The sequence below is a fragment of the Camelus bactrianus genome, chromosome 28 (assembly GCF_048773025.1).
Source record: "Camelus bactrianus isolate YW-2024 breed Bactrian camel chromosome 28, ASM4877302v1, whole genome shotgun sequence".
NCBI lineage: Eukaryota > Metazoa > Chordata > Mammalia > Artiodactyla > Camelidae > Camelus > Camelus bactrianus.
Genome location: NC_133566.1, coordinates 15,032,240 through 15,045,448, shown reverse-complemented (window position 1 = coordinate 15,045,448; position 13,209 = coordinate 15,032,240). Strand labels below are relative to the sequence as shown.

At 50.9% G+C, this 13,209-nt stretch overlaps 1 protein-coding gene across 2 annotated transcripts in view; it reads left to right on the top strand.

Moving 5' to 3' along the window:
- CNGA3 (cyclic nucleotide gated channel subunit alpha 3) overlaps positions 1-11,949 on the top strand; it is a 34,903-nt gene extending 22,954 nt beyond the window's left edge. Inside the window, exons 5-8 of one of the 2 annotated variants that reach the window (XM_045519632.2) lie at positions 3,972-4,043; positions 5,337-5,444; positions 6,287-6,393; positions 8,913-11,949. In XM_045519632.2, the coding sequence (XP_045375588.1) occupies positions 3,972-4,043; positions 5,337-5,444; positions 6,287-6,393; positions 8,913-10,315 (1,690 nt within the window). In that variant the 3' untranslated portion in view covers positions 10,316-11,949. The remainder of the gene's footprint in view (positions 1-3,971; positions 4,044-5,336; positions 5,445-6,286; positions 6,394-8,912) is intronic. The other variant, XM_045519633.2, reaches the window with a different exon arrangement.
- Positions 11,950-13,209: the final 1,260 nt, after the last annotated feature.

The window sequence follows — 13,209 nt, the reverse complement described above, 5'->3', positions numbered from 1 at the left end:
TTAATATATGTCCTGGTTAAGAGCTTTTGTATCCCAACTCGGCCACCTAAGAGCTTTGTGACCTTGGGCAAGTTACTTGACCTCTCTGTGCATCAGTTTCCCGACTTGTAAAATAGGGATTGTAACTGGTGTCTTACTTACAGAGCTGTATTAAGACTAATGTGAAGTGCTTCCAACAGCGCCTGGTACATAGTAAACGATCAATACATATTGATGAACGTGGGAAGCAGAACAATCTCACAACCACAACGCAGCCAAAGATATTTACATACTAATCCCTGGAACCTGTGAGCAGATTACCTTACGAGGCAAAGGAGACTTTGTAAATATGATTAAATGTAAGGACCTTCAGATGGAGAGATTATCTTGGATTATCAAGGTGGCCCCAGTGTACTCACGTAAGTTCTTAAAAGCAGAAGCTGGAGGCAAGAGAGTGGATCAGGGACAGGAGATGGAAGGAGAAGGAGAGAGACTTGGCCCATCACAGCTGAATTTGAAGATGAAGCAAGAAGGACACGAGCCAGGAACGCAGCAGCCTCAAAAAGCCAGGAGTGGCCCTCCACTTCCAGCCAGCAGCAAAACAGGGACCTTGGTCCTCAACTTCAAGAAACTGAATTCTGCCATCGATCCCAGGGAGCAGAAAGTGGATTTTCCCCCAGAGCCTTCAGAGAGGAACATAGCCGGATGACACCTTGATTTTCATCCAGTCAGATTATACCAGACTTCTCATCTCCAGAACTGTAAGATGGTAAACTTGGCTTGTTCTAAGATGCTACATTTGCAGTCATTTGTTTTAGCAACAATAGAAAACTAGTAACACAGCTTTCGATCCCAGAAGTGGGCTGTTGCTATTAACAAGTGGGAAGTGGCTTTGGAATTGATCACTAGGCAGGATCGAGAAGAATTTTAAGGAGAGTGTTGTTTGTTTGTTTGATTTTTGCCAAGATTGCTTTGAACAGGTTGTTAAAAACAAATGGGTGTTAAAGACTCTACCAGTGAGGGTTCAGAAGGAAATGGGGAGCTTTACAGAGAAAACCTAAATGGCCTACATACCTAATACCTAAATGGTCAAAACAGGCTACTGGTAGAAATCTGGGCTTTAGGCATGCTGATGGTGAGGGTTCTTAAGGAATGAGGGTCAAGCTATTGAAAACCAAAGGAAAGGGGATGCTTGTTGAGTGACACAAAGCTGAGCAGGGTGATGTCCTGCAAGGATGCAGACAGCAAACCTTGTATGCAGTGAGCTTGAATATTTACCTGAGGATGTTTCCAAGCAAAAGTACTGAAGGTGCAGCCTGGTTTATGTTTGCTACTTATGGTGAAACTTGAGAGGAGAGAGAGAAGTTGAAGGAAGAACTGTTAAATGAAAAGGAAACAAGACTTGATGATTTGGGAAATTCTCAGCCTGCTCAAATGGCAAAAGATACTAAGTTTTTAAAACTTACTGGCAGGAAAGCGTGCCTTGGGGAAAAAGCTGAGGGTGTGGCTAAACTTTTGCTAATAACTCAGAAAGATCCAAAGTTCTGGGGGTTCAGTCCCATAAAAGACCCCCTGAAAAGACTGAGGGTGTGATGTATGGCTCCCCTCGGCCATCTCAGCAAACACAGAGATGAGATTTCTCAGATCATCTACGAATGAGCCTCCTGTGTAGTGGAGTGAATCCCTCTGGTATATGGGACACATAAACTTCTAGAAGATTTTAGACCAGCAGAAACACTGCCAGCTTGGACCGGAAGGGACAGAAGCAGTACAAATGAAGGAAGAATTCTGGACCCCTAAATTCTAGATGAGGGAAGCAGGCTGATAAAGCTACTCAGCTACACACAGGTGCTACCTTTTCAAGAAAATGGAAGGATGGCTTGGAGGGCGGAGCCATGAACTACAGAGGGTTGTTTTCAGGTCTTGAAACAGTGGCGACTCCCTGCTGAATTTCAAAATTGCTTGGAACCAGTGACTCCTTTGGTCCTCCCATCTTCTGCCTTGTTGAACTAGAATATCTGCATCTGTTATCCCATGCCTGCCCCTCCACTGTGTTTTTGGAGATGATTTGTTTCTTTAATGTCACAGGTCCACAGGTAGCAAGGACTCGTGTGTAGGATGACTCACACCACGGTCCACACATTTGGATGATGAGATTTGGGACTTCTAAGCTGTTGAGACTTAAATGATATTTTTGGACTCTGAATTGATGCTGTAATGGAATGAGGCTGAGGGATCTTGGGATGGGAGTGAAGTCATTTTGCCCACAGGATGCATGTAAATCTTTGAGGGCCAGTGATGACCGTAGTAGGTAGAACAGTGATTCTCTGAGATGCCCTCAGTCTTAATCCCCACATCCTGTGACAGTGTTATCCTACATGCAAAAGGGACTTCGCAGATGTGATTAAGTTTAAGGACCTTGAGATGCGGAAATTAGCCTGGATTTATCAAGGTGGGCCCAATCTAATCCCAGACATCCTTAAAAGTGGAGAACATTTCCCAGCTGCAGAGAACCAGAGAGCTGGTGTCTTAAGGACTCAACCTGCTGTTGCTGGCTTTGAAGATGGAGGAAGGGCACCAAGGACCATGAACCAAGGATGCAGCAGCCCTTAAAAGCTGGGAATGCCTCCACTTACAGCCAGCAAGAAATGAAGATATTTGTCCCCCTTTTGCAAGGAACTGTATTCCGCCAACAAATCAAATGAGCAGGAAACAGATCCTGCCATAGCATCTTCAGCAAGAATCACAGCCCTGCCGACACCTTGGCTTGACTTGGGTGAGACCCATGTCAAACCTCTGACCTACAGATCCGAAAGATAATGCATTTGGGCTGCTTTAAGCCACTAAGTTTATGACAGTTTGTTCTGGCAGCGATAGAAAACGTGTACAGCTATGTTGTAGTCTGCTTTCTACTGTAGCAAAATACAAGGCGCATTTCCCCCATCACTGAATATGCTTCCCCAAGCCCGTTGTAAGTGGCCTCGCGGAATTCTGCGGCAGATGGCGAATCTCCTCTGTTGTGTGACCGGACCCCTTACGCGCTGACTGTCAGGAATGATGGTGGTGATTGTGCTCCTGGCGTGTTTGCTCACGTCTCTGATTGTTTCCTGAAGAAGCATCCTGGTCTTCATGGACAAGTGTTTAATTAGGACTTATTCTCAACCCTTCCCTCCTCCAGGGTGTGAGCAGGGGAATCTGACCAGGGAGGCCCCGAGGCAAGCGGGGTTTCCTCAGCAGATCGGTGGGCAGTAACGCCCGCCTGGCAGAACCCCTCTAACTAGGGCTAGGTAACCCTCATCGCCATGCGCGTCCCAGGAAGGACACACGGAGCAAAGCTCTGTGCGGAGGAGACACCTGCCCTCACAGGCCCTGCTCTGCAGAGGCAGGCAGGGGGCCCGGTTCCACCCACAGCGTTACAGCCAGCGAAGTCTGGAGGCGTCCAAGTGTGGCTGCCTTGGCCTCAGATGACGCGAGGATGTGCCTCAACACGGCCCACCCGTCCTGCCTGCGGGCTCTGCTTCCCTTCTGTCCCCTGGCTTCCTTGTCGAGAGCCAGGGTTTCATTTGACCCAGAACAACAGAAAGTCCTTCCCCTTTCCTAAACAGAACAAAGAGCTTTCCATGTGATTCTGAGTGATTTTCCACCCAAAAGGTGTAGATTTGGGTTTATTTCCTGTTACGTCAAAAGGTCTCCAGTCGCAAGCTGCTTGCGGCTTCCTAGGGGCTCATGAAAATAGGTCGGAAATCCTAGAATATTAGACTGAACCACCATGCACACTTCAGTGTTTACAATGTACACTTCAGCGGAGGTGGTTTATCTCACCTTTTAGGAATAATAATAATACTAATAAGATCAGTAACTTCATTTCATCCCAATGTGCTGGAAAGATCCGTTTCCCGCACCAAGCCCCCTCTCCCCCCTGTGGCCTGCCCTCTCCCCCGGGCGTGTCCTTGGTATGTCACAATTGCTGAATGTCACCCCGTGTCATCCAGTGACAAGGCGAAAAAGGAGGAGAAAGAGAAAAAGGAAGACGAGAAAAAAGAAAACTGCCCCCAAAAAGAGGAGTAAGTACTAGAGAAACTGCCCCCGAAGAGGGGGTTCCATGGTCACCGCGGGCCGGCCCCTCCACGGGGAGGAGAGGGGTGCCATCAGGATTTAGCATGTGTGGGAAAGGGGTCGGTCCTGGTGGGGATCAGGCCTCCTGAGACCACACGAGGGGCCTGTTCTGTGGGGAGAGTCCAGCCCCAGCTCGGGGGACCCAAGGCGGGCTGCAGGCTGGGAGGCTGTCCCCAGCCTCGGGTGAGCCGTTCGGGGCTTCCCTGGGAGGCTGCTCCGGTGCCCTCCCCTGGGGCGCTCTGTTTGCCAGAAGGCAGCTGTCCGCACCGTCGGGTTAAGCGGAGGCCTTCTTCTGGGCACTAGAAAATACTGTATTCACAAACTTTAATCCAAGGCCCGTGGTGATGAGTGTTGGGCACTTCCAAAGCCCCGTCAGTGAGCAGCTGATCTGGCACTTGCTGAATCGGGGTGAAAGCAGAAAGGCACCCCAGGGTCTCCTCTGGGGCGTGGGAGCAGCTCTGCAGGCCTAGGTGGGCAGGGGGAGCAGGTGGGGTGGGGGAGGAGACACATGGACCCAAAGAAAAGATCTCCAGTACTGCCTATAAACTCAAATCCTCCAAAAACCCAGCAAATAAAATCAGGAAGTTCCCTGAGCTATTTCTTCCGTTCAGAGTTGGCCGACATCACCCAGGTGACTCCCAGGGTGGTGGGTTTTGATGGAGAGGCAGGATCCCAGGGCTTGGAAATGAGTCTTTAGAACATCTGCACAAATGCAGTTAGTAGGGTGGAGAGAGAGCGTTCTCAAGGGAGTGCTCCGGGGCTCCCAGAGTCAGTCCAGAGAGGAGCTGCGTCAGCACCACCCAGGGTGATGGTTAAGCGCACACTCCCAGGCCCCGGGGTGCTGCTGGGTGGGCCTGGGAACCAGCATTTTCACAAAGCTTCCCGAGATGGTTCCAACATCACCATGCTCCACGCTCCTCCCCTGCATCCTGAAGGGCATGGATGATACCACGTGGGAATGTCATCCCCGTGGTTTTATAGTCCGTCGTGGCTTCCTGGGGAGCTGAGCTGGGAGGGAGGGTCCCCCAGAGGCTACCCTGCTCCCAGCCTGTGTGGGGGCACCCATCCAGGGACACCCATGTGACCTCCCCCCGAGACTGACAGCACCCTGTCTGGGACAGCCATCTCTTTAGCTTCAGCCTGTAATTGCCCCGGGGTCTCTAAGCTGGGCCAGGTGTCTGAGCCCCTCCCAAGCTGTGCTCTTCCAACACACTGTGCTGCTTGTGTGTCGATGTTTCTAGAAAGAAGAAGGACTCCGTCGTGGTGGACCCGTCCAGCAACATGTACTACCACTGGCTGACCATCATTGCCACGCCTGTCTTCTACAACTGGTGTCTGCTCGTGTGCAGGTCGGGGCGTGGGGGGTGCTTCCACCCCGAGGGGCAGGGGGAGCCAGTGGGAGGGAATCAGGGCAGCCTGGCCTCAAGACAGACCTCTGGGTCCCCTCGAGGCCACCATCCTGCTGTATGTGCCTCCGTTTCTCTGTTTACAAGGAAAGCCCGAGAGAGGGCTGCTCGGGTTTCCTGGGAGCACTGGTGGGGACCCGTGTCGGAGATCCAAACAAGGATCCGGGCACCTTGGAGACTTTTTAATGGAGTCACTGCTCTCAGAGAAGACATGGGAGGGGCTGGGTCATTCTTGAGCAGACCCGCAGGATAGGGATGCAGGCAAGAGGTGGCGTTCTCTGCTGCGAGCCGTGGACTGTGGGCTTTCCGCGCGGTTGCCGTGGGTGGCTGCGGGGCCAGCTCCTGCTGCTCCCAGCTGGCCTGCAGGACAGAGACAGCGAGTGAGCTGCTGCTTTGTGAGGGTCGATGCGGCTTGTTCTGTTGTTAATCTCTCAGAAATTGTATCTTTGGGGGGCATTTGGCCCCAAAAAGGGCAAGTTCTCAACCTGCTGAGGCCTGGAAACTTCCACCCCCACCCCAACTGGGGTCTTGGAGCTGAGTGCTGAGAGGCAACAGGGCCACTCTTTGGGGTCAATCCCAGCTCCTCTTAGGAGCTCTGTGACCTCGGGAGAGAGAAGTTGGGGAGTCTGGGTCTCCTTATCAGAGCCTGGGGTGATGACACGGGGGTACAAGCCCTGCAGGCAGGGCTGTTAGTGGGATGAAGTGACCCAGGGCTTGCAGCACAGAGCTGCTGCCCACGTTGGACCCTGCCCCAGATACACCTGCCCCTTCTTGTGCTTGTTCAGGGCCTGTTTTGATGAGCTTCAGTCCGAGCACCTGATGCTTTGGCTGGTCCTGGACTACTCGGCAGACGTCCTCTACGGCTTGGACGTGCTGGTGCGAGCCCGGACAGGTGAGCATGCGCGGGGCCAGGGTCTTCCCTGGTGCATCCGGAGGGGGACCTGGGGGCCACGGGCAGGTTCAGGGAGATCAAGAACGGGAGCCTTGGGAGTTCCTCTTCTTGGGCAATCAGAGGAGACAGGACATGTTACCCCGTGGCTTTGAGAGGAGTTGTAATAGACAGAGAAATAAAATCTGAAACAGGGCTTGGGCACAGGATGACTTCCTTCAAATGAAGATAGGCTGGGACCTGGGACCCTCTACCGGAGCATTTGCACCTGCAACTGAATGAACGAACGTCTTGAGTAACAGAACACAAAGAAACTACAAGAGACTGAGAATAACTCATGTAGGCGCAGACCACCTAAGCCACCCCTCCCCTCACCCCATTTAAAGGACCAGCTTGCCTTCGCCTCGTAACAAACAAGGGCACCTGTCGCTTGTTTTCGCTCCCTTCTGCTGCAGCGCGAGTCTCAGTAAAGCCTCGCCTGAATTCCTCCTCTGGCCTTTTATGAATTTCTACTGATTAAAGAGTCCAAGAACCCAAGTTCACGATCACTTCTGGTTGTGAGCAGGGGCTAAAGCCCCGCTCATGTCTCAGGCTCCAAGCTGTGCATCCTTAGGGTTCCTTTTCCTAATTTGCATAAAGATATCACATAAGCTGGTAAAGGCTCTACTTACCACTTTCAAGATTATTAAACAAAAAACCTTGTCATGGTGGTGGATATAAACATCAAAACCTCCGGGTGGCTTCATGGTGTACAGAGCATTCTAAGCACTTCTTTTCTCATCAGAACTGTTCAGTGAGACCAGAAATGTGGGCAAGATTATCTCCGTCTTACTGCCTTAGAAACTGGGGGCCGAGAGACGCTGAGTGACGGGCCCCAAGTCCATGGTCACCACCCAGCAGGCCAGACGGGCACCCCCTCTGCTCCTGAATTAGTGCCCGGCATCATGACTTAGAAGATCTCAAGAGCACAGCTTGAGGCTTGCATGGGTGACTCAGCCAGCCCTGGTGGTCTGCTGCTCCACAGTCACGTGAGCCTGTGGAGATAAAAGAGCCCTGCGAGTGGTCAACTCACTGGAGTGACCCCCTGCTTCACTCAGGCTTCAGGGACAGGCCACTGACACTCAGACGTTGACCCCACTCTTTTTGTGCTTACTGCTGTCCTTGGCAACCTAAGATGCAGCGAGAGCGGGAGGTAAAGGGGACAGGGGAGAGCAGACACCAAGAGGCCATGGATCATACTCCAAGGGGAAAAACCATCAGAACTGAGGGAAGATTATTAAGGAAGGAGCGAGGGGTCCCAATGCACGAGAGTACCATGTCATGATCTAGGCACTCAATAAACACCATGTAACCAAAGTATGAAACAGGAAATGGGGGCTGGGGAGCAGGGTGTCCCTAACATGTGACAACAGACTTGCTGTTTGCTTTTCACAGAGGGGGCAGCCCTACCTCAGTCCAGCCTCAAAGTGTGGCCCTGGACCAGCCATCACCCGAGAGTTGTCAGAGGTGCCCCAGACTGGGGACAGGCCCAGCACTCTGTGTCTTACAGAGCCCTCGGGGTGGTTCCGATGCTCACCTGAATCTAAAGAGCCTCCGTTGTATTATCTCTCTCCTGTTGTGCAGAGAGATGGCAGATTATGGCCTATTTGATTGATTTTGCCAGTAATAACACCTCACCACTCCCAAGGTCCAGCCCATCCCCAGACCAGGCTGGGTCCCAGGGGGTGGGCTCCAGGCTCATATGTTTTAAAAGCCCCCTGGGTGACAGTATTGTGCAGCCAGAAAGAACTGCTGTGCCCCTGAGCCAGGTTTTAAACAGATGGGTCGTGCCCCATTAGTGACTGGTGAAGTCAATTCGATAGTCCATGACCAGTGTTTTAAAAATTTTTATTATTAATATTTTCTAACATATATAAAACCGAGAAGGTAGCATTATGAATCCGCCCCCCAACCCAGCTCCAACCGTTATCAACATTTGCTAATTTTCTTTCATTTTTCCTCCCACACCCTGTTCTTGGATGGAGTTTTTTAAGGCAAATCTTAGATAGTAAACATGTTAGCATGTATCTTTAATTTTAAGGGACTCCTTTTTAAAAATATAACTTCCATTTATCTCTGAAAATTTAATAATCATTCCCCACTTCCAACGAATACCCAATCCACATGCAAATTTACCCAATTGAGCTATGTTTTTAATTGAATGAAATAGATTAGAACATCATTGAATGGAAAATACCAGAGTGCGTTTCCTGCAGTAGGGGTAAGTGTGTTTTTTTTGAGGTTGTTTCTGTTATATACATATAATTATACCTCATGTAGTCTCGAGGTAGAATATGTTTCTGTGAGCCATGGTCATAAATAGGCAGCCTCTTTTTTTTTTTTTTTTTTTTTTTGATGGAGGTCCTGGGGGTTGAACCCGGGACCTTGTGCATGCTAAGCATATGTGCTCTGCCACTGAGCTGTACCCTCCCCACAACAGGCAGCATCTCTGATGCCCAAGTGATCTCTGTCTTCTTCGCTAGGCTTCCTGGAGCAAGGCTTGATGGTCACAGATGCCGACAGGCTGTGGAAGCACTACACAAAGACCTTGCACTTCAAGCTGGACATGCTGTCCCTGGTCCCCACTGACCTGGCTTATTTTAAGCTGGGCATGAACTGCCCGGAACTGAGGTTCAACCGCCTCCTGAAGTTGGCCCGGCTCTTCGAGTTCTTTGACCGCACAGAGACACGGACCAACTACCCCAACATGTTCAGGATCGGGAACCTGGTCTTGTACATCCTCATCATCATCCACTGGAATGCCTGCATCTACTTTGCCATTTCCAAGTTCATCGGCTTCGGGACCGATTCCTGGGTCTACCCAAACGTCTCAATCCCAGAGTATGGGCGCCTCTCCAGGAAGTACATTTACAGTCTCTACTGGTCCACCTTGACCCTGACCACCATCGGTGAGACCCCACCCCCCGTGAAGGACGAGGAGTATCTCTTTGTGGTCATAGACTTCCTGGTGGGCGTCCTGATTTTTGCCACCATCGTGGGCAATGTGGGTTCCATGATCTCGAACATGAATGCTTCCCGGGCCGAGTTTCAGGCTAAGATTGACTCCATCAAGCAGTACATGCAATTCCGCAAGGTGACCAAGGACTTGGAGACGCGGGTGATCCGGTGGTTTGACTACCTGTGGGCCAACAAAAAGACAGTGGATGAGAAGGAGGTGCTCAAGAGCCTCCCCGACAAGCTGAAGGCGGAGATCGCCATCAACGTGCACCTGGACACTCTGAGGAAGGTCCGCATCTTCCAGGACTGCGAGGCGGGGCTGCTGGTGGAGCTGGTGCTGAAGCTGCGGCCGGCAGTGTTCAGCCCCGGGGACTACATCTGCAAGAAGGGGGACATCGGGAGGGAGATGTACATCATCAAGGAGGGCAAGCTGGCTGTGGTGGCCGAGGACGGGGTCACCCAGTTCGTGGTCCTCAGTGACGGGAGTTACTTTGGGGAGATCAGCATCTTGAACATCAAAGGGAGCAAGTCAGGGAACCGCCGGACGGCCAACATCAGGAGCATTGGCTACTCGGACCTGTTCTGCCTTTCCAAGGACGATCTGATGGAGGCTCTCACCGAGTACCCTGAGGCCAAGAAGGCGCTGGAGGAGAAGGGACGGCAGATCCTGATGAAGGACAACCTGATCGACGAGGAACTGGCCAAGGCTGGGGCAGACCCCAAGGACATCGAGGAGAAGGTGGAGCACCTGGAGTCCTCCCTGGACACCCTGCAGACCAGGTTTGCACGGCTCCTGGCCGAGTACAACGCCACCCAGATGAAAGTGAAGCAGCGTCTCAGCCAACTGGAAAGCCAGGTGAAGATCGGTCTTCCGTCTAACGAGGATGCTCCCAGGGATGCTCCGCAAGCAGAGACTGCACAACAGTGAAGACGCGGATGCCTGTCCCCTGCTTCCCAGAGTCAGTGGTCAGTGTGCTGCTGTCTGTCTGCAGCCGCACAGTGTGGGACATGGCCGGGGTTGAATTCCAGCTTTCCTTACCCTTTGTGAGCTGTGTGGCCTCAAGAGAGAGCCTCAGTTTCTTCATCTAGGAAACAGGACTCAGTACGTCGGCCCCAGTCAGGTGGCAGGTTACCGTGAGCTGCGTGATGCGGGGCTTTGTAGAGTGTGAGGTGTCCCCAGTCCACGGGTATGAAAGTGCAAGGGCAGAACTCATTTTTTTTTATCCATGAGGAATTTTTAGACTTCTGAGCTTCATTTTTTTTGTAAATAGAAGATTATTTCATCACCCACCCCCTCCCGCAGTACACTCCACCACCGTCTGATGAGGGAGAGGAAACAGAAGTGGAAAATAACTGTGGTAACAAATTCGATGCAAGAGACAGTCTGGGGCATATTTCTCACTCTGGTATCTCCTCGTGTGCTCTTTGGGACCCAAGGAACCCTGGCCTTTGGTGGTGCTGTGACAAGCATAAAGTCAGGTTGCCCCATCTGAGGTCACTTCAAGTCTGACAAACAAATCCAGGCTCCCAGCCATCTGGCCCCTGTGACACCGGAATCTGTTTTATAGAAAAGAGTATCTCCGTTTGGGAAAGACACATCTCCAAACTTGCCAAGAGGGTTCAAAGACAGTCTCTCTCCTGGCATCCCTGACTCGGGGATCTGGGGCAGCCTGTTCTGGCTTTGAGTGAGAGTTATGTTCAGGGGAGAGCCTCTCGGTTTGGAGGTTGAAATGGGGTCCCAAGCAAAACATGCTGACCACTAGGATTTTTAGGAGTTGAGACCCTGAGTCCACATCTTTGCAAGCTGCTCCTCTTTCCGCCAAGAGGAAGCCTCGCTCTCCCTTGGAATTACACCCTGAGGCAAAGCTCCTGGCTAGCCGAAAATGTGCAGAGCGTAGAACCTGGCTCTTTTTGTTTAATCCAGTCGCTAGAATTCCATGGACATTTTGTAAGATAGCTATAGATTTGGGTTCTACGATTGTGCATTATAACCTTGATGGTCCATCCTTGGCTTAATACACGTTGTCAGTTACCCAGAGATGATTCGCTTGCTTGATGCAGAGAAGCCACAGAGGCAGGTTTCCCGGCTTTTCTCTTCAATCTCCCTCTGTGTCTCCATCTCCCCTCCCCACTTCTTCCTTCCTTCTCTTCTCTTCTCCCTACTTGTCTTCTCATTCTTTTTTTCTCAGACAAGATGCCCCATTTGCTTTGGCAACTTTCAGGTCTCTGATGTTACAATCCATACACTATGTAACGGGCCCCTGATGTAGTTCATACAAAAGGTGCTGCATTTTCAGGGATGTATTTTGGATCTCTGTAGGTCTCCTCTGTTTTTTTCTTTTTCTTTTTTTTTTTTTTTTTTTTTTTTTTACTGTGGACCATTTGACCATTTGAACTTTTAAAAATGAATTTCAAAGGCCTATTAAAGAAGAGTGTGATCCAAGCTCATATCATCCACAAAATGTAACTGGCCATGTGCATATATTTTAAAAGCCTTAACGATTAAGTATGCCTACATCCATATTTGCACAGGAAAAATAGAGACCTGGATTTTAAAAGATATTGAATGACTCCTGTTTCATATTTTGTCATAAGGGAAGATTTGGTCCTGGGGTATGTTTCCAAATGAGCCTGGCTTCCCCAGAGGGTGCAGGCGCTGGTGAATAGGGCCAGCACACGCTCCGTGGGGGGCCGGGGGAAGGATGTGCACAGACGCAGGTAAGAAAGTGCGACCAAAGCTGCAGCATTTGTCAGAGCAAGTGATTCAAAGCACTCAAATCTATAAGAAGGGTGTCCCAGGCAGCCTGCTAAATTTCTTTTGTCTAAGCTAGCCACGTTCGGGCAGTTCAGGGAGGCGTGCATAGACAGGAGGCAGGGTAAGCCTTTGCCCAGCTTTTTCCAATGCTTATGCCCTAGGCGTTTGGATGGTAAGTTAGAACGTGGGCTTCGGGGAGTCAGGGCTGCACTTGCTCAAGTCATAACCCTGCCACTCAGGCAAGTAATTTTACCTCTCTAGACTTCATTTTCCTCGCCTGAAACATGGGAATGACACTGCCCACCTCACAGAGCTGTTGTGAATAAACTTCTCAGTAACACAGGATAATGGGGGTGGCCCATTCAACTTCTTGGGTGCAGAAAACATCACATTATTTTTCTAGAGGAATAAATGAATGCAGTTTCATCACGTTGGCTGCCAGCTGCCGAGGTTGTTGGGAAGTTGAGTCTCAGGTTGTTCGCTGTCTGGGAAACTGGGACAGAGTCTGTGGTCTCCCAGCCGTGGTGCCGCTACCCGATGCCACCTCTCCCTCTGCCCCGGCTTCAGCCATGGGGATCCAGGCTGGGAGACAGCTTCTCTTTGTGCCTTTGTGGGGATCTAAGCTCATGGAAGTCCATGTTTGTGTGTGTGTCTCAGGAGAGAGATTCCTCGAGACAGGAAAGGAAGAAAAGGTTGGTGGGCACCACTCAAGGTATGGGCTGATTGCAGGTTCCGTGGCAGAACCCCAGGGGAGGTAGGAGGTAGAGGACCTCCGAGGAGAGGGCTGGAAGCTTTGGCTGTGGGGAACCCAGCCTGGCAAAGGTTCCAGTGCCTCAAGCTTGAAAAGTCCCAAAGCTACCAGACCTCAAGGAACCATGCAGAGCTGGACAAAGGCTATCTTGGCAGTGTCTGAAAATATTTGTTACTCCAATGATTGAATAAGGGAGTAGCCTGCTCCATCCCGCTGAAGCAGTGGCCCTCGGACCTGTGATGCTACAAACTCCCAAAGCTAAACCAGGCCAGGGATCTATTAAAACTTTATCAGGCAAACTGTGATCCCTTCTGCT